General features: G+C 37.2%; 2 protein-coding genes across 11 annotated transcripts in view; one reads left to right on the forward strand and one right to left on the reverse strand.

Annotated features, from left to right (window-relative positions):
• The window catches only part of AIMP1 (aminoacyl tRNA synthetase complex interacting multifunctional protein 1), a 37,396-nt gene extending 28,647 nt beyond the window's left edge, over positions 1–8,749 (reverse strand). The window contains exon 1 of one of the 2 annotated variants that reach the window (XM_051617494.1): positions 8,700–8,749. Coding sequence is in view for 1 of the 2 variants with exons in the window: in XM_051617492.1 (XP_051473452.1) it covers positions 8,510–8,511 (2 nt within the window). In the remaining variant the exon portion in view is untranslated. Of the gene's footprint in view, positions 1–8,509; positions 8,561–8,699 lie in introns of those variants that run through there. The other variant, XM_051617492.1, reaches the window with a different exon arrangement.
• Positions 8,750–8,830: 81 nt separating this feature from the next.
• The window catches only part of TBCK (TBC1 domain containing kinase), a 102,942-nt gene continuing 92,235 nt past the window's right edge, over positions 8,831–19,537 (forward strand). For 2 of the 9 annotated variants that reach the window (XM_051616650.1, XM_051616655.1), the window contains exons 1-3: positions 9,387–9,650; positions 14,828–15,062; positions 17,497–17,569. In XM_051616650.1, the coding sequence (XP_051472610.1) occupies positions 14,870–15,062; positions 17,497–17,569 (266 nt within the window). In that variant the 5' untranslated portion in view covers positions 9,387–9,650; positions 14,828–14,869. Of the gene's footprint in view, positions 8,883–9,058; positions 9,075–9,383; positions 9,651–13,511; positions 13,782–14,827; positions 15,063–17,496; positions 17,570–19,537 lie in introns of those variants that run through there. The other 7 variants (XM_051616651.1, XM_051616654.1, XM_051616659.1 and 4 more) reach the window with 7 other exon arrangements.

The raw sequence follows: 19,537 nt of genomic DNA on the forward strand, positions 1-19,537 counted from the left end.
TTACGACTTAATTATTCTCAGCAGGAAAACGAGCCAATTTTTGAAGCAAAGACTATACAGCAACTCCTTGTCAATCATTTCTAAATAAAGTGCACAAACAATTCACAGGATACTTGAAATCAAAATGCCAGCTTTATTTCTGCTGGCATGAACATCCACCAAATGGTTGTTAAACTATGTAGCTATTCAGATCTTCTAGTACAAAAAGATGTCCTTTGTATACAAAAAGCCACACCACTTTTTCCTGTATAGCAAATGCTGCTAATATTAACAGTTTTTTCCTCTTTAAAAGGAGAATTTAATTCTTATTAACAGAAAACCATCACTCAGATTTTATACACCTATTTCAAATTTTGAAAACCAAATCAGTTTGCCAAGATTGATGAATAAAATGTAAATCCCACGATAAAAAAAAAAAAAGGGACACTTTCAATTACTGTAATTATTCTAGCTGACACAAAGAAATTACCTTCCCAAACCAAAGAGAATGATCTTGAAAGGCTTATTTTTGCCTGACTTGTTCTCTATACTCTAAACTAGAGGGGAACATCAGGAGTTTTTCATAGTACCTTTTAGCATCCCTGCAAAAATCTAGGTGTTACAGAACAGCACCCCCACCTTCTTCTTCTCCCCTCTTTTAATTTAGCATTGTGTACATTCATGAGTAACTTCACACAAAAATGCTCCCTCACTGGTACTGGAAAGAACTAAGTTAAGAACATCATTGTTACTAAGTATCTGGTTTCACTAGCACTTGGTAAGTCAATTTCAAAGTGACTATCCTCAGTAGTCCTTTGGGCACAGTCCAGAATAGCTACTGAGTTATTGATTATTGAATTAATAGAACATCAGTCTAGGCAAACTTCTGGATCACAACTTCTATAAATACTTAAGCACTGCATGAGAGAAAGCACAGCAATATTGTATCATTTGATGGTATCCAAAAAGTAGGTAGTCCTATAGTTGTATTCAGTTAGAAGCATTTGGGGTTCATAGCTTTTAAAACTTCTATGATGAAAATTACTTTCACATCTTTTAGTACTAGATCTCTGCAGAGAGAAAAAAAACAAACTTAACTAAATCCCTTGTGCACTCAGTTTGGACACTGACATGGCTGATGTAAGCTATTCAGACTGACTGTATCTGACAGAAAAATCCTCCAAGTAGCTTTTGGGGAACGGCCATATTTCATCTATGAATTCAAAGCTTCTTCCATTTCCGTAGTTAAAGACAAATTGAGCTTAACTATAATTTTGCTGTGTTCCAATTTATTCTATTAAAAAGCCAACCATTTTTTAAAAGCAATTTTCAATTAGAGTATCTTGGTTTAGCATCTTCAGAAAGTGGCAATTTGCATGTAAACTGGCAGAGAAATTTAATTATAAGCTGTATGTGAAGTAAAAAAACCAAATTGGGCCTAGTTCTTATCATTAGCATTATTTTATAGACAGACATATGGATGTGAAATTACTTAGCCACTGTGACGTAGGAGGGTAATTCAACCCCTAAGAAAATATTAACTTCCCTAGTGTATAATTCAGTGTCATATCCTAGTTGGCAACAGTGACTTCCGTAGTGTGTGACTGTTACCTATTACTAGAACACTTCACACAGAAGGCTTCAAATCTTACAGTAGGACAAGCACGAATGTTAACTTTGAGCCTTCACTCCAGAGCAGGTGCTATCAAGCCAAACATAGTGCTTCTTGCATTCCATGCTCAAGCCTGTGCACTCTTGTGGAAATAGCAGCCCTTAGCTGTCATGGCCAACTGAGCTGCTGAAATGATCTGCTCACTTATCTTCAGAGTCTGAAACAAGATGCCACTACAAAGCTGCATATTAAACTGTAATTGAGAAACACTCTGGGATAGAAACCAGATCCAGTAGCCATGGATCATTTCCGAGAGAGGGTCCTGAAGTCAGAGACTAATCTTTAAACTATTAACTCATATTCAGTTTAAGTCATGTTGGGAAAGCTCCTGATGGGAAGGAAATGGAAATAAAAGTATTCTAAAATGGGTAGCTTCATGCCAGAAGATTGTACCAAATGATCTAAAGAAGAGATTTGCTAACTCAAGGCAATTTTTGATGATGTTTTATGCATTGCCAGCTGCTTTCAAATGTAAAAAGCATCTCAGAATCTGCTTTCAGATAATCAGGATGAGACAACACACCAGGGAAGCAGTTATAAGAGGAATTCAATTTTTCTCTAATTCAGCACAGAATCTCTGTCAGGTTTTTATCCAGCATTCTGAGGAAATAAGAATGGGTTCTTCCATGTGAATTGTGTCTAACAAATGATCATTACAGGCAGTATATATTGCTTTTTAATATGAATGCTAGTTTAAGTTTCCCACTCTACAGTTTTTTTAAGTCAAGGAACAGTTTCTAGGCTGCTAATTTATATAAAATAGCATAAGAATTTTAGAATCGCATACAAAGTTTGCAGTGTAACAAAAATTGTAAAAGCTAGGTCAGCAGAATGCACTTATTTCCCACAATTTCTCTGAAAATTGTACATAGCAATGAGGAATTTATCCAATTCCCATTTTAGTAAGGTACCAAAATAATTTTCTTCAGACACATCAAGTGTCAACATGTGATTACAGCTGCTGTTACAGACCCCTATTGAAACAGTTAATCATCAAAATAAATAAAATTTCAAACTACCATGAGTCTAGGTTGTAAACATAATTTAAGAGAAACCTTAACTTCCATCTCGTTGCGCAGACATGATTCCCTCACTTATCTCTTTAAAATGAATTCATACCTTCATTATGTTCACACTCCATATGGACAATAAAGGTTTTTGGACAAACATTCCCTCCTCATTTTCTATACTAGATGGCCACTGACCAACTGACAGCATTCTGACAAAAGATAAAGAAGCAAAAAACCCCCACAAATGTAGAAAACTTAAAGGGGATTGAGGACATGAATTTTGTTATCAGGAATGACAGCAATTGCTGTTCCTAAAACCACACTTGTAATTGATTATAAATTTCTAACCATACTGAATTTACAAGCATTTGTTGGATGCAGAGAGCATGTTCAGGCCAGAAACTTTTCTTATTTACATGCAAGCATGCATGCTTCAACAGTTAGGAATACTCAAATGAATATGGTGACAATCTCAAAACATTTGGAGCCATCATGGTACCCAAACAAACTAGCACATTTCTAATATGCTTGTTCTTGTTCTGCCTATCAGATCTATCCAAATGACTGGAACCACAGGGACTACATTTGCAGAAGCAAAATGCCTGCTTGAAAAATGTTTCACACTTGTTATGGACTTCACCATTAGAAGACTATGGCTCAAAAAGCGTCAAGGCAACTAACTAATGATTTAATGAATTAACACAAAACCACAGCACAAACATTGCAGAGAACAACTTCTCACCCGGGTATCAATCTATTCCATTACCATGCCTCTACCCTCCAGTTTAAAGAAAAGAGAAGGAAAAAAAAAAAAAAAATCAGCTCAAAACTTGTCATTTCTCTAGAAGAGTGAGTGAGACAGGAGGTGACAAGTGAAGAAAGGCCTGACTAGCACACTTTATTATAGGCAAACTGTCTCAGCTGCTCAAGAGGCTTCCCAAGTAATATTCACATTGCACTCATGCATACTCAAGACCTCCCCCCCCAACAAGTGCCAGAGATTTGCTTTTGCTCAGATCCTCCTTTCCTGTCTCTCAACTTATCAAAGACACTTCAAAGAAGATCAAGAAGTCTGAAAGAAGTGTAGTTGTTTAGTCTATAGAAGAGAAGATAGATGGGAAACTTGGTTTCATTCTTCAAAGGCAAAGACAGTTGGTATGAGAATGGGACTAAACTGTTCACCAGGTCTACTGCAGACAGGAAAAAGCAAGGAAGATTTAAGTGAGACATTTGGAAAACTTTCAAGTAAGAGTAAAGGACAAAACAGGCTGCCTAAGGCAGTTGTGGAATATCCATCACTGAAACGTTTTAAAAACAGGTTAAGCAAACATCTGCCAGAAGTGACTGAAGTATAATAGATTAAAATGAACCTGAGATCTTTTGTTCCTCTTCTGCTAAGGTCTTTCAGTTACACCCAGAATTACAAAGCCAAAAATATTTCTCTCTTTTATATCCCTGCATTTTATTTAACTTTAAAAAAATATGTAGTAAAACCTACCCTTCTAATAGTATTATTTCCACATATTCAAGTGTGATTATGTGGGAGGACAAAACACATAAAAACTCTGCTAACTGTGAAAGCAGAATAAATAAACCACCTGTGAAATAAAACACCAATGTACTAATTTTACACTCGCTCTGAAGAAATTGACCTCCAATGTCACAAAGCAGAAAGTACTGCATTTTCTTGTTTTCCAAGAAAAAAAGAAAATGTGAAAACTATATCTGATGACTGACTAATTTGTAGTTACCAAGCCTTGTCAGTAAACCATTTTTCAAGTTTTCCATAAAGGAATTATTTCAAAGGAAAGCACTTTCTCCCAACCACAATATATATATATATATATATATATTTTATTTTTTTTTAAATAATAATTAAATAATGAAAGCAGAAGACTGCTTTGAGAAGTATCTGAATCTTTTTGAAACTGTTTTAAGTTATGGGTAAGGATGGCTTCCCTTACTTGGGGGGAAAAAAAGCCATCAGAGACATTCTTTCATCCCCCTCCCCAGTTTAATACTGCAACCACAGAAATGAAAACTAAACACTGACTTCCCCCCCACCCCCAGTATGACAGGAAATCTAACAAGTGAAATGTTTCTTGATGATTGTAATAAAAACTACATAGGTAACTGTTTAGAAGGAGAATAAACAGGAGTTTCTGGGAGTCTCTGCTGGACTGACATCATACAATTTGTATCACTATAAGAAACAAAAGATGCTATTTACTTGGCTTCCATCTGATGTTCCCAGCAGATGCCCTCTATGCTGACTCCTCAGTACTGTGTTTTCTAGCATTTGACATTCTTGAGGCTTTAGGAAACACTCACTTAGAAGAAGCAAACGTCACAATGTCACATGGCAGCTGTGACATACAGCAATCAAATCATAATCAGAAAACCTCTAAAACATTGTGGCAAATACTAGACTTGTCTTGCTACACACTTGATTAATACTTCTTACAACTGTTTGACATGATTCTTTTTTATATAGATATTTCCCCAGTATGCCTATGGGCATCTGTAAAGTAGGTGGGATTTGTAGGCACTCAAGAGCTCATTTTTTCTTCTCACTCTTGGTCTAGACAGGTCTTGGATAACACTCCTCTCCTTTTTCCTATCTCAATCCATTTTTCTTTTGACAATTCAAGATCCACTCTTCATTCTGATGCCGTTATTTGAGTTCTTATCCTCCAGAGTATACGAGCTACCTCTGTGACTAATTAGGGGTTTTTTAAAGAAAATAACAGAGAAATATAACATCCATAAATTTATTTTTTCTACTTTAATGTTGGGGAAGGTGTGTGGGAGACAGTGGTAAGAAAAAAATCTGAGAAATTAGTACTTTTTCCCTTTAATTTTAATGCTAATTAGAAAATTTACACAAAGCAGCAGTTTTCCAAGAAGCCCATTGATTCAGAAAGAAAACACAAATCTCTACAGCCAATTACTACCTTATGTTATCTCTTACTATCTGATAACAGAAACTAACAATTCTGTAGTAAAAAATGTGCTGTATAATGAAAGCATAGAAATACTTTGAGACATCTTTACTATATTTCCAGAAACTGTTTTTAAAGCTTCATGCCAACTGAGAGTACTGTATCTCAATATATTACAGACTATTATGAAAGCTTTTTATTTTCTACTTTAGCCCTAATTTAAGAAAAAACACTGCCTCCCACAATATCAAAGTTGCAATCAGTTCTCTATGGAATTTATGGCAGAAAAACAAACATGAGATTAAGAGATAAACTGGAAACACTGATAAAATTATTGTGATTATGGGTCACAAATTAAGAATTCATTGTGTCAAGCACATAGCATTAAATTTTGGTGACAAACAACACAGTTAAACATATTATTTTGGTTTTCTCTAAATTAGGACTCTGTTCTTTAAAAATGTAATTCTACCAAGGATATAAAGCAGGCAAGTTTAGAAAGAACCAAAGGAGGAAAAGGGAGGAATGCCAGCAATATGCCTTGAGCATTAATCACATGACATTCTGTAGTTTTCTTTTCAGGAAAACATAATATTATTTAAGTTCTAGGTCTGTAGTAAGTCAAGGACTTTAGAATTCCTTGATTGATTTTCAGAAAGAATTATAAGAAAACACCATTCATTGACTTAAAGGTTTTTACAAAGCATAAGAATTCTAAAGGGTTGCTTTCTTCCCCCCATCATGGCATACAACTAACTTCACTGATACTCTTCTTGGACATCATATATAATGGAATTAATTATAATGTATTAAACAGATTTCATTCAAAAATATTTAGGAGAAAACCCATTACAGATAACATCTCCTAAATCAAAAGAATGAAGAATTAACCATGGGCTATTTGCTGTTTAATCAATGAAGAGGCCCGAGGTTAGCCTATCATTGTAAAACTCATACGAAATGAGAATTATAACGATGTCAAAGCAACTCAATCACTTCTTTCTACATTGTATTTATCTATTTAACATTGTTTTCCTGCTCACATACGCTTCTTCATCAGAAGAATCAAGTCTTCAAGGTTCTAGGCTACTCAAGAGTCCTATTATTTCCAATGTGAGGGGATATTTTCAGATTTGCACGTGTCCCTTTTTTTTTTTTTAGCAAATATCCTTTTTTATTTGATATCACTCTCTCCAGACTATCCACTGCTTTCAGTACAGGGAAAGAAGTTTTTTCCTTCTCTATTTACATTTAAAGGTGCAAAAGAAACAAATACACTTATAGCAATATACAGAAAATACACACAGGCTTCATATTTACAACTGAAAATAGATGTTTCAGAGCCCAAATTTACTGAATATAGTTTTAAGAATAGTTTTTACTTAAGTAACTCTGCCTTCAACATCTTGTATCTTCAGGACTCAGTGCTGCTAAAACATCAGAGCAACTCACCAATATATTTCTTTAAATTCTTTAAAGTCAGGGTGCAGAGAACATATGATCATGAAGCCACACTGACAAGCAAGGATGCTTGAGGCTAGCTTAAACAACACAAAAGCAAACAAAAAAGACCCCAAAACCAAAACAAACCCACTCTACTATTTAGTAAGTTTTAACAAAGTTCTATCTGTTGCTAATTTACAAGGCCTTATCCCCTTTAATAATATCTAGTATAAGAAAAGTTTTCTTTTATAGATTTTGAGCTTACTTTCCAATAGATCTGCCAAATAATGTACTGTTATTTAAACATAACTGGAGAATAATATAATAAGTGAAGCGTAAGTGTATACAAAAACAGGATGCTATATTTAATCACTACTGCCTCATCTTACTACAGATTTCTCAAATTGCAAAATTATTTGTGAAAAGCAGTAACTGTCTTAAAAAAAATAAATATCCAAATTAAAAGAAACAAAGCAGGAAATGCAAGGATTACTTATGCTGCAGAATTCTCTCCATTTTGCCAACTGCTAAAGGCAGCACAAAACCAGTTACTGATTAGCTCATGGTACACAGTACTTAAGTAACACTGCCATATGCTGGTTAGCTGTGGACTCATAACGTAACCTAACAAGCAATAAATCAGAAGCTCATCCCTGTTATACAATCCATGCACCCCTGTACAAATTATGTACTATATGTCAAATCTTGCAAGTATCTCTACTGAGGATAGACCAAACATCTAGTTATACTGTTTTTCACCCACCAAAATCTATACAAAGTCATAATGAATATATATGCTAGTTACCAAAAAAAAAAAACAAACAAAACCAAAAACAACAAAGCACCTTCCTCCATTTGTCACAGCCATTCATGCCTGCACTTTCCAGACTACTACTGCATTTTCTTCAACAGCACATCGTTATAACACTTTCAAACTGTCACGCCAATCAATGGGCTGAATAAAGGCACACAACTGAGTTCAGAAGAACCAATTTAGTGCATCGTTCCTCCTCTTAAAGTGCGGTACCTGTATTTGCAAGGCCACCCTACAGCGACCGCGCAAATAAAGCCCCATGATTTGAGAACTTGGAGAAACTAAACACCAACTAACACAATCCTCTTTTCTCTAAGTCGCGACTCTCATCCTGCCCGCCCCCCCGCCCAGGGGAATTCCCTCCGGAGGGCGGGCAGCGGCCGCCCCCCGCCGCAGCACGCGGCCCAGCGGACGCCGCTCCAGCCGAACCCCCCACGCCCGCGGCTCGCGGCGAACCGACAGCGCCCGGCCGGGCTCGCGCCTGCCCGCCCCAGGGAGCTCGGGCCGGCCCTGCCCGGCCTGCGGGAGAGCCCCGGGGCGCCACACCGCCACGACTCGGCCCCCCGGCAGCGAGGGCCGACAGGAGGAGGCGGCCCAGGCGGAGCGGGGGGCCGGCGGGAGCGCGGGGGCCCCGCCGAGAGACACTCACATCAGCCGAGCGGCCGCCGCGCGCCCCGCTCCGCTCCGCTCCGCGGGAGGACCCCTGCCGCCGGGCTGCCCCGCGCGGCGCCGGGGGTTTAGCAGAGCGCGTCTAGGAAAAACCTGACTGGCTGCACCGGGGTTCCCAGGCGGTAACGGAGCGCACACAGACGGAAACACACGGGGCAGGGGCAACTCACTCAACGCTTCTGCTTTCTTTTAAAAGGGTCCAGACCAAAAGAAAGCTCAGGCACCGCGGAGACGCCCGTGTGCCAGGGTCCTTCCAGCGCGCGGCGGGTGGAGTGACGCCACTGAGCGCGAGGGCGGGCACGGCGCGGGGCGGGGCGGGGCGGGGCGCGGCGGGGACGGCGGCGCTCGCGCAGGTACCCCCGGCCCCGGCACGCGCCGCGGGTCCGTCCCTCCCCTCAGCGTCGGGGCCGGGAGGGCCCGGGCAGCCCCCCCCCCGGGCAGCCCCCCCCCCTCCGGACAGCCCCCCACCCCCGGGCTGCGGGAGCGAGGCGGGGGCAGCGCCCTGAGGGGGTGAGGCCCGGCTGGAAAGGCTGCGCCTCCCCCGGGTCAGTTCTGGGCAGCGAGAGCCGGCCTGGGTGCGGTGTCTCCGTGGTGGGGAGGGTCTCTGGCGGGCCCCCCCCTCCAGGGGGCCCTGGGGGTTTACCAGAGCTGCCCGGGGTTACCAGCTCTTGATGCAGTCGGTAGCAAACTGGTTGAAGCTGATTTCTCTCTTGCTGGTTTTAATTACTGAGCAGCCACCTGTAATGCCTAAGTGAAGTGGAAGCAGGCCCCATCTTTATGTGCGTAGGGACACTGATGTAGCAGAAGAGGCAGACGAGATGTAGCCAAAAGACAGCTGAAAGAAATAGCAGGCTTAGAAAATACAGAGGTGTAACAGTCTATCCAGATATGCCAACATTAGATCATATGTTTTCTTCATGCTATCCAAATGAAGTTGTTTTTTTCCACTAGGCAAGTGTTGTAGCTGCAGCTACGGAACTTGAGATGTCAGTGGGTCTCATTAACTCTTCTGTCTTTCAAAGCAGCAATATCTTAATTTATGTAGTAACGTTGTAAATGTTCCAAGCATCACCAGTAACTCTTCTTATGCAAACAGCTGCATCGAATACAGAGGCTTTTGTGTATGTATGACAGAATTCTCTAAATACTACTGAGAGAGAGCATTTTAAAATCTTTGCTGATGGCTTATATTTTCCTAAAGTGAATGATGCTTTAATATACCTACAAGAGTAAGGAAAGGAACCATGTAGCATTTTCATGAAATAACTTCAAATATTTGTCAGTTACTTGTGCCAAAAACACTCTGATACCTGTCTTTTTCCCCCCCACAAAAAAAAAATTTGTGTCTTTATTGAAGACAAAATAAAAACATTGGAGCCTTGTGAAAATCTGGCTTGCATTTTCGGTTAATCTCAAGTAACAGTATTTTAATGAAAATTTTGGCACGCTTATTTATCTATTGCTGAATTGATGTAGCTGGAAGATGAAGTGTTTATTTTCTGTAAGCCTATTAGTTTGGACAGAATAACAATGTTACAACATATTGGTTTGTTGTTGTTTTTTTTTATTGTGGTTGCCCTAACAAAAACTCTTATTCTCTGTGCTCCTTTCCATAGGAATCTTAATTCAGCTTTTCTTCAATATCTGTCATGGATTTTAACAAACTGTATGAATAGCTAGGTGGTAGTGGACTGTGAGAGGCAAATTACACAGTTTTGATTTTTGTGAAGTATGAGCACTGTAGATAAAATTGCACTTTTAATTTCAGTTACTTTATCAAATTAGTAATTACTGTAGTTGTAACAGGAGTGTTTTAATAAGAGCAGAAAACAAGATGCTTTGTGAAATAATTTCTTATGAAATGGCTTCTTTGTTGAAAATGCTGTGATTTAATAAAATACAGTGTAAGCTACTTGTAGGATGTTCAGGCCATCTACTCTCCTGAAATTGTTCTCTGTTGCTTTAAAAGTCAATGCTAATACTTATCATAATTATGTTTTAATTCTGAAAAGCTGCCTTCGTTAAGCAGGGGGCATTTACACCTGGATACTTGGGAGACATTTAAATAACTAGCCTTTTCAAATTGCTCGGAGGTATTAGCACACAGCTAGTTGTCTTTATTTCTGCATGTGGATGGATTAATTCAGGCTGGTCTGTTTGGATGTGCAATATTTGCTTCTGAGAGTCAAGTTTGTGTGTTTTGATTTTTTTCTTAATGGCAAACTTCTTGTTGTCCTTTGCCTTAGTTGCCGCAGCACTGCTGCAGTGAAGAAGTGGTGAATGAGGGCTAGAAAATTCTAAATTCTGAAGAAAAAAGTATTTGTTTTCTGACACCAGTAGGTATTCAGAGAAGCAAATAAGTTCCTCAGTAGGTGAGGAGGCTGCCTTTTGTATTTTATTTTTCAGTGTTGGGCGTGCAAAAGCTGTCAAGTGAAAGAATATCAAAATAGTGCTAATCTGAATATAAAATAGGAATTTGTAAAGGTCTTCTGTTTGTGATGGATTTTGCTGAGAATGTTGGTTAGTGTTTTTGTGCACTCTAAAGGTTTTTTCCAAGGGAGACTTAGATGGAGGTGGTGGGCTAGGGAAGGTCATTTGGAGGTGGGATGCAAAACAGGCCACTTTTGGACTTGTAGTTTTTATGCCAGATCTGTTTCACAGGTGTGGTTGACTGTCTTGCATATACAGAGTAAATGGTGCTTTGGAAACAACGACTCAGGAGTTTTACATGACACAGATAAGACAAGTCTTTGCTTCCTCTTCCATGCTTACTCTTGCAGATTATCAGAATTAAATGTCTAGAATTCAATTCTAAAATTGAATTTGCTCTAACATTTGCTGGTCTCAGTTTAAAATAGTGAACTTTTATTTTACTCTTTTTATTCCAAAGTAATAGGGGAGTTTTGCAGAATATAATTCATTCCTCAAAAAGATAAAAATTATGTGTCTTTGTCATGTAGAAAACATAAGTTTGATTTGTAAAATTGTGTGCCTTGAACTTGAGGAGGATGCTTAGCACTCTTTCTGTTTATAGTTGTGCCAGACTTTGATGTGGATTTAAAAAAAAAAAAACAAACACACAAGAAATTAATTCTCCCTCATTTAAAAACAGAGAAATATTTTTTAAGTGAATTTTTAAAAAGTGTAGCATTTGTGCTTGAATTTAGAAATGTCAGTAAGGTGTTGGAGTAATTACTAGACTGAGCTAATTTAAATAATTTTTAAAAAGCCTTTCACTTAAGATATAATGTGGGGCCCTTATTCAACGTGTTGGAAGGATTAATTTTTTAGTTTTGGGGTTATTTTATTTTCCAGTTGGTACCTCCTGTTTATGGAATTTGAAAGTTAAGGACAGAGATCAGAGTTTAATTGTGAAAGTAGCTATTGACAGAACTCTTTTCCATCATCAGAAAGACTTTTTTTGTTACTTTAGTGGATTTCACAGAATTTACTCTATACAAAGGAAACTTGATTTAATGCATACCTTTAAAAATATTTTCTTGGTTCCTTTAGGTGGCTAACAGGAAAGATTGTTTGCTTTTTTCATGTCTTTTTTTGTCTGTATGCTTCTTAAGCAAAGGAAGCGAGTGATAAATCTGCAGTTGTCTGGTTGAAAGCATTGCAGGTGGTCTAATTTATCCTTGTAGGCTAAGTGATCTAGAGTATAAGAAAAATTTAATATTGTAAAGTAGTTACTGAATTTATGATATCTAACAATTCTTTTTATTAAAATACCTTTGAAAAAGTCAGCTGAATGTAGATACAATGTATTAGAGAAGTATTATCTAGTGTATGATTTCTCTACAGTAAAAATGAAAACATTTCTCACTTGAGTGAGTATATTCTACTCTACATGTTTAATTTTTAGAGACATAATGTGTCTCACTGTTTGACATAATTTTACTCTCCACCCCCTCAACTCTGATCATATTTATTTTTTTAATAACTTATGTTAAGCAAGATTATAATTTTTTCTGTAATCAATTTTTTTTTCTTCATAGTTAATATATATTTTGTTTCTGAAGCGGAGTGGTTCATGATGTTTTTTTTACAGGAATGTGGGTCTTATAAATACACAGTTCAAGCTTTCCAATTGGAACTTGCTACATGCCAAAAAACCTTTGTGCCTGTGCTCTGTCCAATTTATGTCTTTCCAATAGAATATTCTAAATGTAAATTGCATTTTGGCATCCTAAAATCACTTCCAAAATTGTTAAATTTTCATGAGATATGAAAGCATTGTATCTTTACAAATATGACTTTTAATACAAAAATACTACTATAAAAACTCCAGTGCTCAACTCTGCTCCAGCTTTATTCCTTTTCTAAGTTTGATCCTTAATGCTATATATTAATATTTAATATAATGCTGTGTATTAGAATGTAAATGTACATATCTCAGGTCATTTTTTCTTCAGGGGAAAAAACACAAATAAGAGCAGTCTGACATTTGCTTTGTATCTTAAATTGGACTATATTCGTTAAAACACGGTAAATTCCATAATTTCCATTTGTGTGGACTTAGCAAACATATTCGGTGTATAGGGATCTCTGTGCGGTCTCTTATGGGGTCACTGTCTCACTTAAGATTCAGAAAATAAACTTTGTAGGTTTTTACTGGGAATTTTGTGCTGGGAAAAAGATTGTTCCCTTAGAGAAAAAAGAATTTGGGGACACTAAAGTATTAAATGCTCTGGTTCTCCTGTGTGACTTTCTCATGAGAGAACAGCTTTTCATGAAAGCAGCAGGTTGATGTTGACTGAAAGAATAATTTAGAATTACCATTTAGTTCTGTTAGTGCTCAACAGAATTTTGTTTTACTTGGGTTTTGTTTCATGAAACCCCATAGATGATAAAATTATCACATCTGGTTTGAAACAATGGTGTTGGTTTTATTCCTTAAGTTTTACATATTCTTTCACTTGTGAGTTTCAAATCTTGAGGGTTCTTCCTCTCTTTTCCTGAAGTAACTGCATGTTTGTTTCTACTCTTTAGAGCTTATAATTACTATTCTGTAGCTGTCAAGAGAGCTGGATGTGCTTCCCACATCAGGGGTCTATTTCTGTTGAGCATATACATAGGTGCCTCCAAACTCTGTGCCGTAGTGTCTGTGGAGTTGAAGAGAGCTGTATGGTACACTTCTGCATAGGCTCATTAACGAAGTGTGTTTTGTTCTGTGGCCTCTCATCCCATGTTACATGGATGTGCCATCTACTTCACCATTCCATCTTCCAGACCGGAGCTCGCTTAGGGTATATAAGCTTGGTCTTTTTATCTCTGTGTATCTGTGTCTTGCTACATAACTATGTATGAGCTATGGAAGTTAACATGTATAAAGGGATAATACTGCCTAATGGCAGTTTGTAGTGTCTCTAGTCACTGTCCGGGTAATGCAGAAACAAGCTGAGTAGATACTTGGTTCAGTTTGGGGATTTTGGTAGTCGTTGCCTCAGGTTGAATTCTTAGTTTTCTAGTAAAACGAGGTCAGGCAGTTGTATCTGAAGCCTACGTGACTGTAGTAGTGTTGGCTGCTTGTGCATATTTTAGATTTTCCTATTCTTGAACAGTGTAACGGCTGGTTATGGAAAAGTGCAGAGAAAATGTTTAGCTTACAGTGAATGGAAATGTATAGTTCAGAGGAGAGAGCTTGTTTCTGCTGGAGAGAAAAATGGTCATGAAACGATGTACTCCTGGAACTAAATTGCAAGTTAGCTTATTTCACTTGACTGTCTCACAGAAATCTTTTAACATAGATTGTTTCCTTAAATTTGTTACTGAGTCAGTGTGTGAACTAGCAGTTTACCTATGGGAAGGGAAAGGAGTGGTGGTAGAACAAAAGACTGCTACTTCCTAGCTTTAAATATCAGGAATGCCATAGTATGAAGATGCTGGATTAGCACTAAAGCAGTAGCCTGTTGATGCAAAGTAGTATTTTAAAGAGGTCTTTTTTTTCTGTTTGATGCCTTTACTGGTTTTTGAATACATAATCTACTGTATTGCTGTAGTCCTCTAATGATCGCTTGTGTTAAAACGTTCACCTGCTCCTAAAAATAGTTTTATTTGATTCTTAGATCTGTGTATAAAACTATCACTGTATTTTCACCTTTCAATATAGTGTTTTTGATGCATCAGCACTGTATTATTATTACTAATGTGTTCATTATGCAAAAATGCCCCATTCCCACATAAAAGGGGAGAAAAAAAATTAATTGCATTATTTAGTAAGCAACTAATAAACTGAGTCAGAAGAGTCTGTATCTTTTGCAGATAAATGCTTATTCCATGTTCTCTTTTTAAGGAAGACTAACTGCTCTGAAGGGCTTAAGCCTGTGTGAAAAAGATGTTTCCTCTAAAAGATACTGAGATGGGTGCCTCCACTTTCTTTGCCTCAGCTCTGCCACATGATGTCTGTGGAAGTAATGGCCTTCCTCTGACACCAAACTCCATCAAAATTTTGGGGAGATTTCAAATCCTTAAAACAATCACCCATCCCAGGCTTTGCCAATACGTTGACATTACCAGAGGTAAACATGGTGAGTATCTATTTAAAAAGGAAATTTTATGTATGTTTACAATTATATTTTTGTGAAAATATACCTAAAGGTGACTGAACAGAATATTGCCATAATAGCCACCAGAAAGTGTCTGTTTTTCAGTCTCAAAATTACTGTGTGCCCTTGTGACTGGCAGTACTAGTGCTTTTGTTTCTTCTCTACAGAGCCAAGGCAGAGGTTAGTTGTCTGCCCTCTTTTGTGATGTGTAGTGCTAACAAAAGCTAAGAACTTCCTTCCTTTTATACCTCTTTGTAAAGTTCTAGTACTCAATTGCTGTGCCTAGTCTGTGTGTGAGACATTGAAATACATGTATTTTTGATGCTTGAGCTCTGACACCTGTGTTGTAATCTTGTGGACGTTTTCATGTGACAGTTAAGATTCTTGTACTTGCTTTGCAGCTCTTGTTGTCTCTGTCATCTCTTGTCTTCACTGCAAGCTTCCCTTATTTGTTTTTATTCTAGCTTTTTAGGATCTCTCCCACTAAAAATAAGTTTATTCTAATACAGATTTTTATTTGAGTAACTGTTTTCACATTTATTGTTAGCTCAAGTAAGGCTTCAGTTGTATTTTTTCTGCTCCAGATGATCTTACTCAGTTGCAAGCTCAGCAGGAGTACAGCTCTTAATTTGCACAGAAAGGCTGCAACACCTGAGACAATTAAAGTGATTGCCCCCTCTAACTTTTAAATCAAGTGTTCCCATATAAAAAGGCCTTATATGTATTTGTTTGTTTAGCTACAGATTTTCATAAAGTAGAGCAAGTAATTTTTTTCTCTTTACAATGCAGTATGATAGGATGATTCAGATTTTTAGAAAATGAGGATATTGCCAACTCCAAAGAGCAGGGATGTGTGTTTTCATTTGCTCTCAAACTTGTAATTTTTTTATTTTTCTGCAGTCAGGAGATCTAGAAAATTTATTCATTTTCATCTTATTTCTGCTAGTACCTCTTTAAATGGAAACTGGGATTTTCTTACATTGTTTGGGATGAAAGGTTAAACATTAATGCAACATTTAGTAAGTTAAAGATCTGGTTAAATTGGAAAATGTGATCTTTTTGACAATGAAGAGTCAATGAGATGAAGGCTTATGAGTGTATGTAAACATGAAGGAGAAAATATCTTATGATTATTGATGTAACTTGAATAATAGCAAATAAAATGTCTAACCATGAAGCTGGGAGACTGTTCTGTTTGTAGTGGTTGAAATAGCATTTAATAACTTTCAAATAACGTGGCAAATTTTATCATTCTGATACTGACAGAGTTTTTCATTTGTCAATCCTCTGCATAGTGATTTAGTATTGTTTTTCTCACAATTGTCAGTTTTTACTCTTACAGAGAAATATGAAAGCAGGCTAAGAAAACAATGCAAAAAAACTCCAAACTTAAATGTATCCATCTTCCCCAGAAGGCTCTCAAAAGGGGAATATAAAAGTAATAAAAAAACATTCAAACTGATATTTTAATATTTTTTTTTCTTTTGATGGGAAAATTAAACTACTTGTAAATCTTTGTTAGCATTATAGAAGGCAATCCTAGAATTTTTTCTTCCAAAGAAGCTTCCAAGAAAGCTTTAGTGGTCCTGTGATTTCAAAAAGGAGAAGCAAAGAGCTAAGTAACAAGCATTCCAGCCTTAACATGATGACTTGTGTTCCTCAAAGTATCTTCCATCTTTATCTTACTGTTACTGTCTTCTTACAAAAATGTACTTGAAGTAATTTAATCAGATTGGGTTTTTAATCTGGACACTCGCTGCTAGCTGTTCTATGAGTAGTGGAAGTAGGAAAGCCTGGCTACTTTAGGAGTTATCTCACACCCCCATGAAACATCTTGCACCTTTGTCTTTTACTACTTTCTAATTCCTCTCGTCAGTGCAACAATTTTTTGTGTTTTCTTCTGTATTTAGAGCTAACCTTCAGAACATGTGGGACCCCTAAAAGCCCTATAGCTGTTTGTTAGGCAAGAGGGACTAGAGTTAGTAGTGTGCTGTTTGGCCCATCAGGACTGCAGCTCCTGTGCTTGCTCTGAGTCTCTTCTCTCAAAGCTGGTGTTGAGTCTCTCTCTCATCAACCCAGCCACAGATTTCTGCAAATTTATAGATGCTTATCTTCTTTGAGAACTCTATTTGTAAGTCAAATCTGACTGACGTTGGCTGAGCAGTTTAAGATTTATTAGAAGGTTACTGAATGGATGAATTGACAGTGCTTTGCATGAGGAGACAGGAGAGATAATCTACTGTATCTCATAAATCAGAACAGTGATGATACCCAGAAGCTGTACATCTTTCACATTTAATTACATGTATTTAATTACATGTAATTTTCTCTACAATGTACCTCAAAATACTTATAACATCTGCCAGGTAGGTAGACTGAGATGCCTGTACTTTTTTTCTTTTTTTTTTCCACTTAGAGAGGCTGGTTGTGGCAGCTGAACACTGTGAAAATAGTCTGGAAAATTTACTACGAGAAAGAAAGCCAGTCAGGTAAGGTGTCAAGCTGAGATCAAATTCACTCACAATAATTTCACATATCATCTGCGACAAAGTCCCAGACCTTTTAATAAACTTTTGTGGTTTATATAAATTTTACTCTGTGGAAGTTTAACCTGAAGATGTTGTTTATCAGACATACCTGAAAAAATGAGTACTTAATTCCCTAGGATTCTAAAAGCTAGAAGAGTTATGGGGAGCTTGCTTATAATTTGGACACTTTGTAACTCATAAAATTCTGTCTTGTTGTAGTAGTTTTGGGTTTTCTTTTTTGAAATAAAATCAGACCTATGACAGGATAAACATCTTCAACATCTTCCTAAGAATTAATTTTAAGATTTTCTGTCTGCCAGATAATAAAATACGACTTTCAGTAGAAAGAACAGAATTTGGTTTCTGTTTTTTATATGCAGAAATGTGTTAATTTATTAAATAGAAACTGGAACAGGATGTTGGATATATATTCCAGGGAAGTAGTAAGTGCTTTAAATTTGCGTTATCAGTCACTTCAGCAAGGCTGTGGTCAAAACCATGTCCAAAGGCTGAATGTCAACAATATTTGGTTTCATACTGAGAGGTATAAAGTTGTTGAGATGTATCTTTAAAGAAGCAAGGAAACCAACTCCCAATCAGACCTGTTACTGATAGTGTTATCTGTCATGTTAAAGGCTGTCACTGTTACCTTTGGAGCCAAGAAGTGATCTCTTGTTCTAGAGAATAAATATGAACAGTGAAAGAAGAAAAACGTTATTTCCATTTTATACACTGATGCATTATAGGCTAACTGGTTATTTGCAGAGCACACAAATACATAGATATAAAACACATTTAGATAAATCCAAAGTATATTCATGTTAGTTTCTGAAAAGTTTATAACAAGCATTAGGTTTTATCTCTCTTGATACACGTGCAAGCATAAAGATGGTGATTACTCAGTAAAATAACAAATTTTTATGTGTTGTCCCAGGTATCCTTAGGCATCTCAGATGGGCTGTATTTGATAAGTCCAGACTGACATTCTGTGACTCAGCCCAAATTAGATTTATATAAAGGGGGTAATACTGGGTCTGTAACCTTTTCAGCCCTGCAAACCCCAAATAGGTTGCTAGCCATGTTGTCTGACAGAGATAAATTAAATGCAAAGTGCCCTGTGCCTTTGTGTTAGCCCTCTGTGAACTTAATTTGAGGAATGTTAGGCAAATATAGCTTCCATAAGAGATACTTAGCTATAAAGGACTTTTCATGTGTGATACATATTACAGCCTTTCACACAGTTTTGCATCAGGTTCCTATTGTGCAAAGCTTCAGAAATAGTTAAAGCATCAGAAGCTCTTTACTCTTTCATTCAATTCTCACACTGTGCTTTGAGCACGTGTATCTTTGGTGTCAGATGAGAAGCAGCCCAGACTGCTGCCTCTTGACTCTTTGAAAAAACATGATTGTAGCTATTTTTAATTTGCTTTGAATGCTTGATACAGTATACTTGTGTAGATTCTCTGACAATTTTTGTCACAGTTTAATCCTGCAGCCTTAGAATTGCAAGGGACAAGGTGTCCTTTGCTAAAGGGGAAAAAAATATTTCTCCATCATAGTTCAATAAAACTTCCTCATGTACAACTTTGGTTTTTTGACATGCTTAGAGAAGTTACTTAGTTTCTGACAGTTACCTCAGCTATTGGAGCTGTGGCTCTGTTGAGAGCAAATGCATAAACCTGGCTTTATTTTTTCCTCTTAGCTTGAGAGAGGTTTTGCTGAAATAAGTTATTCTACAGTCTGATCGTTTGTTTAAAGAGCTGTCTAGGATTTCTTCTTATAACACCTAAGGTATAGACCTAAAAAATAGCCTATATGTATGATCATATGTTCAGCTTCAAGAGACATTAGTGTACTGTAAAGTACAGCATTTGCAGTAGTAAGTAAAAGATAAATTATGTTCATTGCAAATGAAGTTTCTTGCATGAG

Source organism: Apus apus, chromosome 4 (assembly GCF_020740795.1).
Source record: "Apus apus isolate bApuApu2 chromosome 4, bApuApu2.pri.cur, whole genome shotgun sequence".
Lineage (NCBI taxonomy): Eukaryota > Metazoa > Chordata > Aves > Apodiformes > Apodidae > Apus > Apus apus.